This window comes from Salvia hispanica, chromosome 4 (genome assembly GCF_029641045.1).
Source record: "Salvia hispanica isolate PSC_SH4W2 chromosome 4, Shi_PSC_v1, whole genome shotgun sequence".
NCBI classification, from domain to species: domain Eukaryota; kingdom Viridiplantae; phylum Streptophyta; class Magnoliopsida; order Lamiales; family Lamiaceae; genus Salvia; species Salvia hispanica.
The window spans coordinates 59,738,583-59,752,777 of NC_142695.1; the positions used below are offsets into that span (position 1 = coordinate 59,738,583).

The 14,195-nt window shown below is 35.6% G+C and overlaps 1 protein-coding gene across 1 annotated transcript; it reads left to right on the top strand.

Annotated features, from left to right (window-relative positions):
- Positions 1–1,626: 1,626 nt before the first annotated feature.
- LOC148929794 (uncharacterized) lies at positions 1,627–12,171 on the top strand. Its single transcript, XM_089057025.1, has 6 exons — positions 1,627–2,367; positions 2,830–4,578; positions 8,050–8,389; positions 8,768–9,338; positions 9,396–9,576; positions 10,302–12,171. Exons 1-6 carry the CDS (start codon positions 1,860–1,862, stop codon positions 12,059–12,061), a joined length of 5,109 nt encoding a protein of 1,702 aa, XP_088913151.1. The 5' UTR covers positions 1,627–1,859; the 3' UTR covers positions 12,062–12,171.
- The last annotated feature ends 2,024 nt before the right edge of the window (positions 12,172–14,195 follow it).

Sequence of the window (14,195 nt, forward strand, 5' to 3'; positions counted from 1 at the left end):
AAGTTGGAGAGACAGGCATGCACCTTGATTCTGCATAGGAGTTTAAGATGATTGATACTCCAAGCTCCTCCCCTTCACACTTAATCCACCATAGTTATTATTTCGAGGCGACATTAGATTAAATTATGCCATCGAAAACCCCAATATAAGCTTACTAAACTTTTTTTTATTATTAGTTTATTGTTCTTTGTCAGTTAGTGGTTGATTGATTAATTTTTTATTGCTCCCAATTAATTAAATTATGCTGGGTTAGGTGTGGCTGAGTCATCTTAATTTGTTAATTTACGTAAAGTTAAAGAGACTAATTTATGTAAAGTCTGTGCCAATCAATTTTTTTTAATTTTCTTCCCAATCAATTTGACCATAAGTCCACGAATTTGAACTTGAAATCCCATCCAGAATCTGAAAGACCTCTCACACTTTCCCATTCAATTCACAGTCGCCGACGAAGATATTAATTTGACCAATCAATTTGACCAATATTAAGTCCACGAATTTGTAGTTGAAATCCCATCCAGATCTCAGACGAAGATAAGAAGAAATAATCGCAAAAGGTATTTTCTCTTCTTTGAATTGATTCATAATTAATTATATGTTGTTTTAAACAGATTTTTGAAATCCTTTCCTTCATATATTTGTGCTACATGATTGGGTGAAATGAGTTGAGGAGATTTACTATATTACATAGCATATAAATTTCAATCAAAAGCCTTTCAAGTTTGAGAACTTGCTTTATATTCTTAAGGTTTGTTATTTGTTGCTTCACTTTTAGGACCAAATTCAAATATGATTTGGATCTTGATTATAATTTTTGAGATCCAGATCCATTTAAATTTAGATTATATTTTTAATGTTGATTTGATTTGGAAGTAGAGTTATACCAAGGAATATGAGTGTATTAAAATATCTAATAAAATTAAAGGGAAAACTCTTAGATCAGTGCTTGGTTTGGAACATCATTTAATTTCGTTCACATCAACTCCTGTTTCTTAGATCACTGTCTTGTTACACCACTTTAAGTTTACTTATTCAATTTCAGTTTTATTCTAAGTAGATTATATGCTTTTGTGTTTCATTTCATGGTTGGAGTTTATATCATCAGTTTTCATTTTATGACATATTTTGGATTATGTAATTTGTATTGAATATAGTGTTAATAATGATCTAGTAACTGATAATTAATTAATTATGATATTATGCATATTTGTGTAAGATTAATTTTGAAATAGAAATAATCTAGATCTAGATCTGGATCTAATATATTCGTAGACCTTACATATTCCTAAATTGTGTTCAAAAGTAGGAGAGATAGAGAGGGAGTAAATTAAAAGGTGAAATATAGTAGAATGATTGGATTTATTTATTTATTTTTTGTTAGATAAAGATATGATTCATTTTAGTTAGAACATCTCAAAAAGGATACGACTATCTTAGTTAGGACATCACATGTAGTACTAGTTTTGAATTTCTGTTTTAAAATTTTTGATTTTAGCTTCCTACATAATAGAATTGTTTTCGAATTTATCTTAGTGCTTTTCTTCAGAGTTAATATTACTAAAATATCCATTTGGTAAAAATGAAGCAAAATCTGATATAAATATTGTCAATTTTCGTACGTGCAGTTTGCCTATAAGCATGTCAGAGGCCATCATCTTAGGGGCGATAGGGGAACTGGAGAGCTTTCTGATTGAGTTACCGAGGACTGATGACTTTATTGATTACGAGCCTGAAACACTAGTAGCCCTGAAAGAGGTAATAGAAGAGCTCGGAATGATGTTGGACTTCTTCAGAGACAATAAATCTGAAGAGATGAGCCGGCTAAAAAATTTGCTAGCTGACTTTGCTGAGACACAAATCGCATGAGGGAGATAAAAAAGCGCATGATGGAGTTTGGAGTTGGTAAGGCGGTGAGTAGTTCACAAAGTGGTGGAGAAGAAGGAGACGAAGGTGTCGTGGTGGGCTTGGAGAAAGACGTGCAACAGCTTGTGTTTAAACTGATTCTTAGTGAAGAGGAGTGGCTTATTCATATGCCTATTCTTATCAAAGGCATGGTTGGTATAGGAAAGACAACTCTTGCGAGACAAGTATACAAGCATGCGGCCGTCATTGAAAAATTCAAGCGCGGCCGTGCTTGGGTAAGCCTTTCTAGTTACACAAGTAAACATGAGGTGCTTGTGGAACTGATACGCCAGTTGGTGACACTTGATGGAGATTCGTTGTTGCTGGAGGAGATGGACAACCAGAGTCTCCAACAGATGCTTCTCCGGCACCTGGAAGAAATGCCGCCATGGTTTATAGTTCTCGACAACGTGCGGCCAGAAATGCTCTACGAATCCTTGCTAGACCTTGCACGCCTCTCAAAGCCAAGTATGCTTCTTTACTTTTTATGTTAGAATTAATTCTGCATGCTTAAACTTATTCACCTTTATAGATAGAAATAGATTTTGAAATGCTTTTACAAGGCATAGAAATCTTTCAAACTAGATTATAATTTATGTTGTTTTAATATAATTCTACCTGTCACCCACAAAACTTATCATATTAGACATATAATTGGTTGAACTAATATATCAAAGACTAAACTCCAAAATTGGTCTCGTACAATTGCATAAAAAACCATTTTGGTCCTACACATTTAAAGTGTGTTAGCTTTTGGTTCTGACAATATGTTTCGGCCCATATTTAACTCAGTCAAAATACGTTACGAAACAAAAACTAATTCTTCAGAAGTATATGTACACGCTCAATGTAGGATTTCCTAATATCACACTTCAACATCCTTCTTTGTCTCCCTTATTGCATTAAGTTCTTAACATGGTATATAATCAGGGCATGAATGTAGATTGTTGATCACCAGTTGCCATCAGATTGACTATGAAGAGATTTACACTCATGAGATGAATGCTTTGGATTATGATAAGAGCTGGCAATTGTTTTTGAAAACAGTTGATAAAATTACAAGTGTTGGGAACAAATTCACAAAGGAGTTGGAGAGGAAGGGCAAGGAGATGTTGAAAAAATGTGGGGGTTTGCCGCTTGCTATAATAGATGTTGGAAGGGAGAAAGCAAAGCAAAGAATTTTAGGGATTGAATGGGAAGAACTTTTTGATTCAATTGATTTGAGTAAAACATTAGAGAAATTGGAACCGATGTATCATGAATTAAATGAAGAACTGAAGGCATGTTTCTTGCATATGTCCTTTTTTAAGGAAAATGCAATAATGAGAGAAAAGAAGTTGCACCATATTTGGGCTGCAAATGGTGTAGAAACATATTTTGCACCATGTTCCAGATTAGCTGATCAATCCATTATTGAAGTCGTCCACCTGTACCCAGAAACTTATAGAGTGAAAAGGTGTCGCATGAATCCTCTACTACACAAGCTATCCATCAAAAAAGCAGAGGAGGAAATAGGCCTTGAGATCTTAAGGAACAATGGAAATAATCGACCCTTAGAGAGCCCTCGTCATCGTGTTATTCAGTGTGGCAGAGCCATGTTTAATCACTCTACGAATCAAGACAAATTTTATCACTCTACGAATCAAGACAAGTATCTTGTTTCTCTCATCTTCCATGGAGGTGGTCGATACTTGGACGACGTAGGCCAGTCTTATTGGAAGAGTTTTGAACTCCTCAAAATACTCGACATGGAAGATTTTGGGGCGAAGACTTTATCAGAATTTATCGGGACATTGACCGAGTTAAGGTATTTGGGATTGAGAAACAATTATGTGGAAGAGATCCCACACTCGTTGGGGGGCTTGAAAAGGCTTGAGGTTCTGGATATAGCTTTAAACTTTATGGTGGAGGTGCTGGATATTATCAAGGATATGAGCAGCCTTCGTCATCTCTACATGTCTGATGTGATTTACTGGAAGCCTTTGGAAGTAGATGCACTACAAAATCTTGAGACCCTGACCTTCATGTCTATATATTCTTGGACATATGAAGCCTCGAACTTGGAGAAGATGACTAGTCTGTATAAATTGGGTGTTGAAGAAATTGATGAAAACTCGGATGTAAGCGAGCTCTTTCCAGCACTAGATAAGTTGAGGGAACTCACTCACCTTATTTTGAGAGGGTTTCGCTTCAGAATGATGGCTTGTTTGGACGGGATTCGTGGTATATGTAGGCTTACAAGGATACGCACTCTGAGGCTTGATGGATGCATAGCTACGCTACGAAGTACTGACAGTTTCCCTCGTTGGATAGAGTACTTGGCATTGGTAAATACTTGTCTTGATGAGGACCCCATGCCAATGCTAATGGAGTTGCCCAACCTAAGGCGCCTCAAACTGCGGAATGCATACAGTGGTCGAGAATTGGTGTTCAATATGAGAAAACTTGAAATCTTGTGCATCAGTGAGTTGTGGAATCTGAGAAAAGTACGATTTGAAGGGTATGAAATTGATTACCTCGAGCAACTGGAAATCATGAATTGTCCACACCTGGAGATACTCCCACAAGAAATTCAGTCGATGCGTCGTCTGCAAAAGTTTAAGATGGTAACAACCAAGCACATTGCAACAAAGATCAAAAATTCAGGCTTGCTCTCCAAAATAGTGGAAGTGGATATCAGTCCATAATTTGAAGTGGATATTTGTGTTAAAATGGAGGTCACTTCGCTTACACCACATCCAACAACCACAATCTCGCTCATCATGCCAGCAAATTCGATCCCAGCGTCAAGCAAGAAGGCCGCTTTATCTTTCAAAATTATGTTTAGCTGCAGCAAGTCCTTATTAGCTAAGGATGGAGTCTGTTTTAGTTTCCCTATTTCATTTGTTAATCCTTTTCCTATTCCGGATTTTCTTTGTTGTTTTTTTTTTTTTCTGGATCTTGTTGTTTTAGGAGGCAAGAGACAAATATACACGAGTAAAGGTCAATTTTGGCCTAAGCATATGACCAAAATACGAATTTGGTCCAAACAATTTACTTTTTGAAAAACAGGTACACAACAAATGAACTCCTTATAGAAGTGGTCCTTTTTTGACAATTTCGTAAAAACACTAACGGTCATGCCTATGTGCAGTTAGCGTTGCCCATTTGTTTTTTGACGGAACCGTAAAAAAAGTTTTTGCGACATTTTCATTTGTTATGGACCCGTTTTTAGAAAAAATGAATGTTTTGTGCCAAATTTGTATTTTGGTCATATCTCCTACTTTGTTTTATTTCTCTTATTTTTCAACACAATTTATGAATGTCTGTGCCCAAAAGTTTTACTCAATTTAAGTGGATGGAGTGAGTATTTAAAAACTAAATTCTATTTGGGGGCTCAAGCTCTCCACTAGGCTCAGGATGATAATGGGTCAGATGTAGATCTACTCTTGCTAAACTCAATCTAATACAACCTCAACCAAGAAACTTTCATTGTGCTTAAAGCAGAGTTCGATCTTAAAGAAACTTTATCAATGTGCTTAAAGCCTGCAACCAAGAATTTCATCTTAACTTGTGAAAATTGATACAAACTTATTTTATTTTGTGGATGTTTGAACAAGAATACAAATTAGCTTATCTCTTCCAAGCCAATTTCCATCTCCAATTCCATCACATCAGATACTGTTGATCGAGACTGCAAAGGATCGAAGACATATAGAATGTATTACAGCTAAATCATCCACCACTTGATAAGTTCTTGGTCCCTTGATAAAATTTGCATGTCTCGATCCCATATTTCGAAAGATCAGCTAATTTAATTCCTTAAAATCTCTCTAATTAATAGGAGACGAGGGAGCATTAATTAAGTGCTTTAGTTGGGCAATAATATACCCTTACGAGGAGCATAATGTGAATTGATTCATTCATGTTCACATCAACAAATTAATTTAAGATTTTCGAGAGCATTTCCAAAGTCTCCTCTAAATTACTAGTATAACTATGCTGGATTAGGTGTGACAATCAATCTTATTTTATGATCATAAATTTGACTTTGATTAAATTGCACCGTCGAAATTCGTAAAAGGATTTATTAATGTGGACACTAATTAATTGCTTGTTGGAAACGATGATTTAATTATATTATCACTGTTTTCTAAGCCAGCCAGCTGCACTATTTAAAATTATTTCTCCATGTAATCATAATTGGGTTGACCATATTAAGTCTATGAATTAGTTTTTCAAAATTCCTACATATCTTTAAACTCACACTCATATGCGAAGATAAGGAAAAGAATTAAATCGGAAAATTGAATCCAGACCGCAAAGATAAGAAGAATAATTACAAAAGGTATTTTCTTCTCTGAATATTTTCATAATTGTGTTGTTTTATTTGAATTCATTTGCTTCATAAAACTGAGCTTTCAAATTAAAGCCTGTACAAAGAGCTTGGGTGAAACGAGTTAAGAAGATTTTCCAACTTCAATAACATAGGAATCTTAACTACAATAGATAAATTAAAGGTTAAAAGCTTTTTAGATTTGGGAACTTTTTCTTCTTTCCTTTTTTTTTCCCCCATTATTTTTTTAGATTTTGATCCAGTTTCATTAATTGTTTAGAATTTGATTCTTCAAAAATTTGGACTATGATCAGATCTATGTAACTCTCCTTAAATTTTAGATTTTGAGTATTAATGGATCTTGGATAGTACAAATCTGTGGATCCATATTCATTATTAGAGCCAAATTAGATTTGATCTGATGCAGGATCGGAATAAGTATAAATATTTTGGTCCAGATTCAGATTTGGATCGGAATCTGGATCCAGATTCAGAGTCAATTTTGGTCCTAAATATATGAACAAAATTCGAATTTGGTAAAAAAACATTCACTTTTTGGAAAACAAGTACATAACAAATGAAATCCTTAACGGAGTGGTCTTTTTTATGGTTCCGTCAAAAAACTAACGGTCATGTCATTGTGCAATTAGCGTTGATCGTTAGTTTTTTGACGGAACCGTAAAAAATTGACTACTTTAGCCTTTTGGTCATATGTATATGACCAAAAATTGACCCGTCAAAAAACGACATTTTCATGTGTTATGGACCCAATTTTTAAAAAAGTGAATATTTTTTGGCCAATTTCGTATTTTGGTCATATGTTTATGACCAAAATTGACTGTCTTTATTTTTTGACACATTGGATATGGATTATTGATTTATTGTAATGTTGCATTTGAGGATTCTATTGTTAAAAGTTTGTCTGAAGATTGGATAATGTTGCATTTGAGGATTCTATTGTTAAAAGTTTGTCTGAAGATTGGATTTTTGGGGTGTTTCTTAAGGCCAAACAAATACATATTTCGGGGAGTGATCAATTCCTAACTCATCATTTAATTGCTAACTACAACTAATTTAAGGCCACATGATTTTAAAAAACGTGTGGTCTACAATTTGTCACGTGTAATTTTCGTTTTTATTAATTAAATCGAAAAAAGATAAAAAAAAAACGCCAAATTAGGGTTTTGGATGAAAATGTCAATATAGTGTTTTGAAAATATCAACACAATGCTTTGAGAATGTTAACACAAATTTAGGATTGACATTGTATATGCTTTATATTGACATATTATCTTAGCTGCATTGACATTAACCTGTGTACGAAAAATACGAAAATTCTAAATTTTTTTTTTCAAATTTTGACGTCGGAATATATGCATGTAGTATATCGTTGGAATCCTTATAAAATTATCTTTAATTTGATATATGTTATATGAATTTAAAGTTTTGGGATTTCTTTTAAAGTTAGTTATAACTAACTTGACATTAATACCCCTATTGATTTTTATTGGAATTAATCCTATAGCCTTACTAACGATTTTTGTTGATCGTATTGACATTTTGTGGTTAATGATCCAGGCCTTTAATTTGAATATCTAATGGCTATTATTGAGTTGTAGTTAGTAATTAAGCATTGAGTTAGCAATATAACACTCCCCTACATATTTCAGTTCTATTTCGAATTGTTCTATATAATGATTTATGGTTGTATGATTTGGTGTGCTCAAATAATGGTCATCATTTACCACAGTTTGTGTAATTGAATTTTATGCAAGAGTTGATCATTTAGGTACCACAAATATTTTATTCCTACATATTTTCGCTTTTCTCAAAAGGTTCTCACTCCTTACTCAACAATCCTCTGCAAAGTCAAAAAACCGTATCCTCGCTCCTGCGCATAGCTTTCCAAACTCGAATGCCGAAATCAGTGCATCAATGGGTTGTGATCGGCGTTGGTGTTGGCGTTGCGGGAGTATTAATAGCCACATACTATCGACGTCAGCTCCGAGCTAGGAGCACTGCCAAAGAAGATTGTAGAGCGATGAATGTTGAGGACATCGCCACAGATGTCAAGAAAAATTGTGGAGCGATGAATGTTGAGGACATCGCCACAGATGTCCATCCACTCGGAGATAGGAGCACTGTCAAAGAAGATTGTGGAGCGATGAATATCAAGTACGGTACATTACTATCAATATTTACCTACTGTATTCTCTTTTTATTTAACTGACAAAACAACATTGCAAAAATTCTCGTGCAATGTTAAATTTAATTAGGGCTCGTTTAAGGAATGACTGTTTGAATGATAAGATGGTGAAGCTCAAAATTGATTAATTCTATCAAAGTAAACTAGTGGATTAATAGATTAGATCAATCCATTTGTCTAGATATGCTAATTCTGAATTCATTTCTATGCAAAATAGAGTTGTTTTCGAATTTATCTTAGTGCTTTTCTTCAGAGTTAATATTACTAAAATATCCATTTGGTAAAACTGAAGCAAAATCTGAGATAACCATTTACATAGTAAATATTGTCAATTTTCTTACGTGCAGTTTGCCTATAAGCATGTCAGAGGCCATCATCTTAGGGGTGATAGGGGAACTGGAGAGCTTTCTGATTGAGTTGCCGAAGACCACCGTTTACTTTTTTGATTACGATCCTAAAAAACAAGAATTCCTGAAAGAGGTAATAAAAGAGCTCCAAATGATGTCAGACTTCTTCAGAGACAATAAATCTGAAGAGATGAGCTGGCTAAAAAATTTGCTAGCTGACTTTGCTGAGATAGCTCAACTTTTAGCGAAACACAAATCGTGGCAGACATATTATATCTCCGACGACCTAGATGTGCTGAGGAAGATAAAAGAGCGCATGATGGAGTTTGGAGTTGGTAAGGCGGTGAGTAGTTCACAAAGTGGTGGAGAAGAAGGAGACGAAGGTGTCGTGGTGGGCTTGGAGAAAGACGTGCAACAACTTGTGTTTAAAGTGATTCTTAGTGAAGAGAAGTGGCTTCTTAATAAACCTTTTCTTATCAAAGGCATGGTTGGTATGGGAAAGACAACTCTTGTGAGACAAGTATACAAGCATGCGGCCGTCGTTGAAGAATTCAAGCACGGCCGTGCTTGGGTAAGCCTTTCTAGTTACTCAAGTAAACATGAGGTGCTTGTGGAACTGATACGCTAGTTGGTGACACTTGATGGAGATTCGTTGTTGCTGGAGGAGATGGACAACCAGAGTCTACAACAGATGCTTCTCCGGCACCTGGAAGAAATGCCGCCATGGTTTATAGTTCTCGACAATGTGCTGCCAGAAATTCACTTCAAATCCTTCTTCCTAGACCTTGCATCCATCTCAGACTCAACAAGTATGCTTCTTTAAATTTTTTGTAGTTTTTGTCCTAAACATATGACCAAAATACGAATTTGGTACAAAACATTCACTTTTTGAAAAATAGATCCATAACCAATGAAAATGTCGACGAAGTAGTCCTTTTTTTTACGGTTGCGTCAAAAAACTAACTGTCAACGCTAATTGCACAGGGACATGACCGTTAGTTTTTTGAAGGAACAGTCAAAAAAGGACGTGTTTTTCAAAAAGTGAATGTGTTGGACCATATTCGTATTTTGGTTATATGTTGAGGACCAAAATTGACTTTTACTCTAGAATCAATTCTGCATGCTTAAACTTATTCACCTTTATAGATAGAAATAGATTTTAAAATGCATTTACAAGGCATAGAAATCTTTCAAACGAGATTATAATTTAAGTTGTTTTAATATAATTCTACTTGTCACCCATAAAACTTATCATATTAGATAGTATATAATTGGTTGAACTAATATAAAGTTAAAAATTGGTCTCGTACAATTGCATAAAAACCATTTTGGTCCTACATATTTTAAGTGTTAGCTTTTGCTCCTGACAATATGTTTCGGTCCATATTTAACTCGATCAAAATACGTTACGAAACAAAAACTAATTCTTCAGAAGTATATGTACACGCACAATATAGGACTTCCTAATTTTACACTTCAGTATCCTTCTTTGTCTCCCTTATTTCATTAAGTTCATGACATGGTATATAATCAGGGTGTAAATGTAGAGTGTTGATCACCAGTTGCCATCAGATTGAAGAAGATTGTTACACTCATGAGATGAAAGCTTTGGATTCTGATAAGAGCTGGAAATTGTTTTTGCAAACAATTAATAAATTTACAAGTGATGACAACAAATTCTCAAAGGAGTTGGAGAGGAAGGCGAAAGAGATGTTGAAGAAATGTGGGGGTTTGCCGATAGCTATAATAGATGTTGGAAGGGAGAAAGCAAAGCAAAGACTTTTAGGGATTGAATGGGAAGAACTTTTTGATTCAATTGATTTGAGTAAAACATTGAAGTTATTGGAACCGATGTATCTTGAATTGGATGAAGATATGAAGTCTTGTTTCTTGCATATGTCCTTTTTTAAGGAAAATGCAATACTGAGAGAAGAGAAGTTGCACCATGTTTGGGCTGCAAATGGAGTAAGAACAGGAACTACACCATGTGCCAGTTTAGCTGATCAATCCATTATTGAAGTCGTCCACCCGTACCCAGGAAGGTATAGAGTGAAAAGGTGTCGCATGAATCCTCTACTACACATGCTCTCCATAAAAAAAGCTGAGGAGGAAATAGGCCTTGAGATCTTAAGGAACAATGGAAATAATCGACCCTTAGAGTTAGAGAGCCCTCGTCATCGTGTTATTCAGTGTGGCAGAGCCAAGTTTAATCACTCTACGAATCAAGACAAATTTTATCACTCTACGAATCAAGACAAGTATCTTGTTTCTCTCATCTTCCATGGAGGTGGTCGATACTTGGACGACGTAGGCCAGTCTTATTGGAAGAGTTTTGAACTCCTCAAAATACTCGACATGGAAGATTTTGGGGCGAAGACTTTATCAGAATCTATCGGGACATTGACCGAGTTAAGGTATTTAGGATTGAGAAACAATTATGTGGAAGAGATCCCACAGTCGTTTGGGGGCTTGAAAAGGCTTGAGGTTCTCGATATAGCTTTAAACTTTATGGTGGAGGTTCCGGATATACTCAAGGAAATGGGTGGCCTTCGTCTTCTCAACATGTCTGATGTGATTTGCAGAAAGCCTTTGAAAGTAGATGCACTACAAAATCTGGAGACCCTGACCTTCATGTCTATATATTCTTGGACATATGAAACCTCGAACTTGGAGAAGATGACTAGTCTGTATAAATTGGGTGTTGAAGAAATTGATGAAAACTCAGATGTAAGCGAGCTCTTTCCATCACTAGCTAACTTGAAGAAACTTAAGCACCTTATTTTGAGAGGGTTTCGCTTCAGAATGATGTCTTGTTTGGACGAGATTCGTGTTCTCCGTAGCCGTGAAAAGATACACACTCTGAGGCTTGATGGATGCATAGCTAGGCTACCAAGTGGCAATAGTTTCCCTCGTACGATAAAGTACTTGGCATTGGTAAATACTTGTCTTGATGAGGACCCCATGCCAATACTAGAGCAGTTGTCCCGCCTAAGGCACCTCAAACTGAGAAATGCATACAATGGTCGAGTATTGGTGTTCGATATGTGGCAACTTGAAATCTTGTGCATCAGTGAGTTGTGGAATCTGAGAGAAGTACGATTTGAAGCATTTGAAGTTGATCAACTCGAGCAAATAGAAATCATGAATTGTCCACATCTGGAGACCCTCCCACGAAAAATTAAATCGATGAGTTATCTGAAAAAGTTTAAGATGGTAACAACTAAACACATTGCAACAAAGATCAAAAATTCGGGCTTGCTCTCCAAAATAGTGGAAGTGGATATCAGTCCATAATTTGAAGTGGATACGAGATCAGTGGTTGCAGCCGAGTTAGAAGAGTCGTCGTTGCCGGAGCTGGAGCCGGAAGCGTCATACGACACCATGGAGAGATCGGCTCCAGAGAAATCAACGGATGCAAGGCCATCACTACTCCAACGAGCTCGGAAGAAGCCAAAGCATCTAGAAGACTTTATTTAGTTAGTTTCCATAATATAGTTTTGCTAATTATTTTTTGCTTGTATTGTTTCCTTTAAATTAAACACTATTTTTGGGTCGAGCATAATTAAAGCTCATTTTCGGGTTTTCTTTATTGATTCTTTCCCGAGTCGTAGGTCGAATCAACCCTAGGGTCTTAGTATTTAAAGGCCGTGTTATTTCTCTTTTCCCATCTATGAAATAACAACTTTGCCTTATTTTTTGTCTTTTATTTTCTCTACAAATCTGTCAATTTGGGTTGATCGTCGAGGTTCTACGTCCTTGCAACTCCACGTTATCGTTCGTATACTTGTTGAGAGCTCAAACCTCTTAACAAGAGGTCACTTTGCTTACACCACATCCAACAACCACAAGCTCGCTCATCAGCTCTCACATCAACCGCAAGAAAAAGAATTCAAATACTCTCTTTCACAATTATGTTTAGCTGAAGCAAGTACTTATTAGCTTAGGATGGAGTCTGTTCTAGTTTCCTATTCCGGATTTTATTTGTCGGTTATTTTCTCTTGATCTTGTTGTTTTAGAAAGAGAGTAAATGTCAATTATGGCCTAAATATATGACCAAAATACGAATTTGGTCCAACACATTCACTTTCTGAAAAACAGGTACTACATAACAATTGAAATTCTTGTCGGAGTGGTCCTTTTTTACAGTTTCGTCAAAAAACGGTCATGCCACTTTGCAATTAGCGTTGCCCAATAGTTTTCTGATGGAACCGCCAAAAAAAAAATTAATTTGGTGACATTTTCATTTGTTATGGACATATTTAGAAAAGTAAATGTTTTGGGCAAATTCATATTTTGGTCATACGTTGCTTAAAGTCTGCTACCAAAAATTTCATCGCAACTTGTGAACATATATACAAACTCATTTTATTTTGTGGATGAATGGAAAAAAAAAATTGACTTACCTCTTCTAAGTCAATTTCTATCTCCAATTCCATCACATCAGATCCGGGAATCATCTGATGATCAACACTGCAAAGGATCGAGGAAATATAGAATGTATTACAGTTAAATCATCCATCACCTGATAAGTTCTTGGTTCCTTGATAAAATTCGTATCCCAGTCTCATATTTCGACAGGTTAGTGATAGGCTAGTTTTCGTCGCTCGGAATTGATCACTATTTGCACTATATGTTGAATATTTGCATGAAAAAAGATATTATTTGGCAGGGAATGGAGCATTAAGTTGGAAAGCTGCTTAATGAAGGCATGGAGAGGAAAACATGCAAGAAAGAGGGTAAAATGACAAGGAGAGGAAGAAAGTGAAGGAAGAAGGCAAAGAAGACCCAAACTGGCCAAGCTGTTGGACTGGCCAGTTTGAACCTGACGGGAAACTGACTAAAGCCACTTCCACACATTTGTCAAGGACAATTCTCACTTTCTACACACGCCTATATCAGCCATTGGAGAGTAAAAAAAGAGGGAAAATATCTTTTATTGGATATATGTATTAAAAAGACTTAGTCACCAACCACTTATCACTTTATCACTCTAGCTTTAGTTTAGTTTAGCTATTTCTCTCTCTAGGAAACTTTTCTCTCTTCCTTAAGAAGAGAGATTTCAACTTCAAGGCTGCCAAGATCTTTAATTCACCATGGGTTGAAGTAGTAGTAATTTAGTAGTAGTGTTTGCTTTCTCTAGTTAGCTTGTTCTTAACTTTGTAGTACTTTTGCTCCTTTCTAAATCTTAGTTGTTGTTGTTGTTGGACTTGTTTTAAAGGCTCATTTCAAGTAGTAATTGCTCTTAGTGTTTATGTATTGAATGTGTTTTAAAGTTTAGTTCTTGTTTGATTTCCGGTTTAGCTTGTTGTTTAGTTCTAGTGTTGGTTATGTTCTTGTTTAGTTAAAACCTTTTTCAAGCTTTTAAAATCAGTTTCTCTTCACCATGTTTAAGAGTTCTTGAAGCTTCTTTCTATCATGTTTAAGTGCT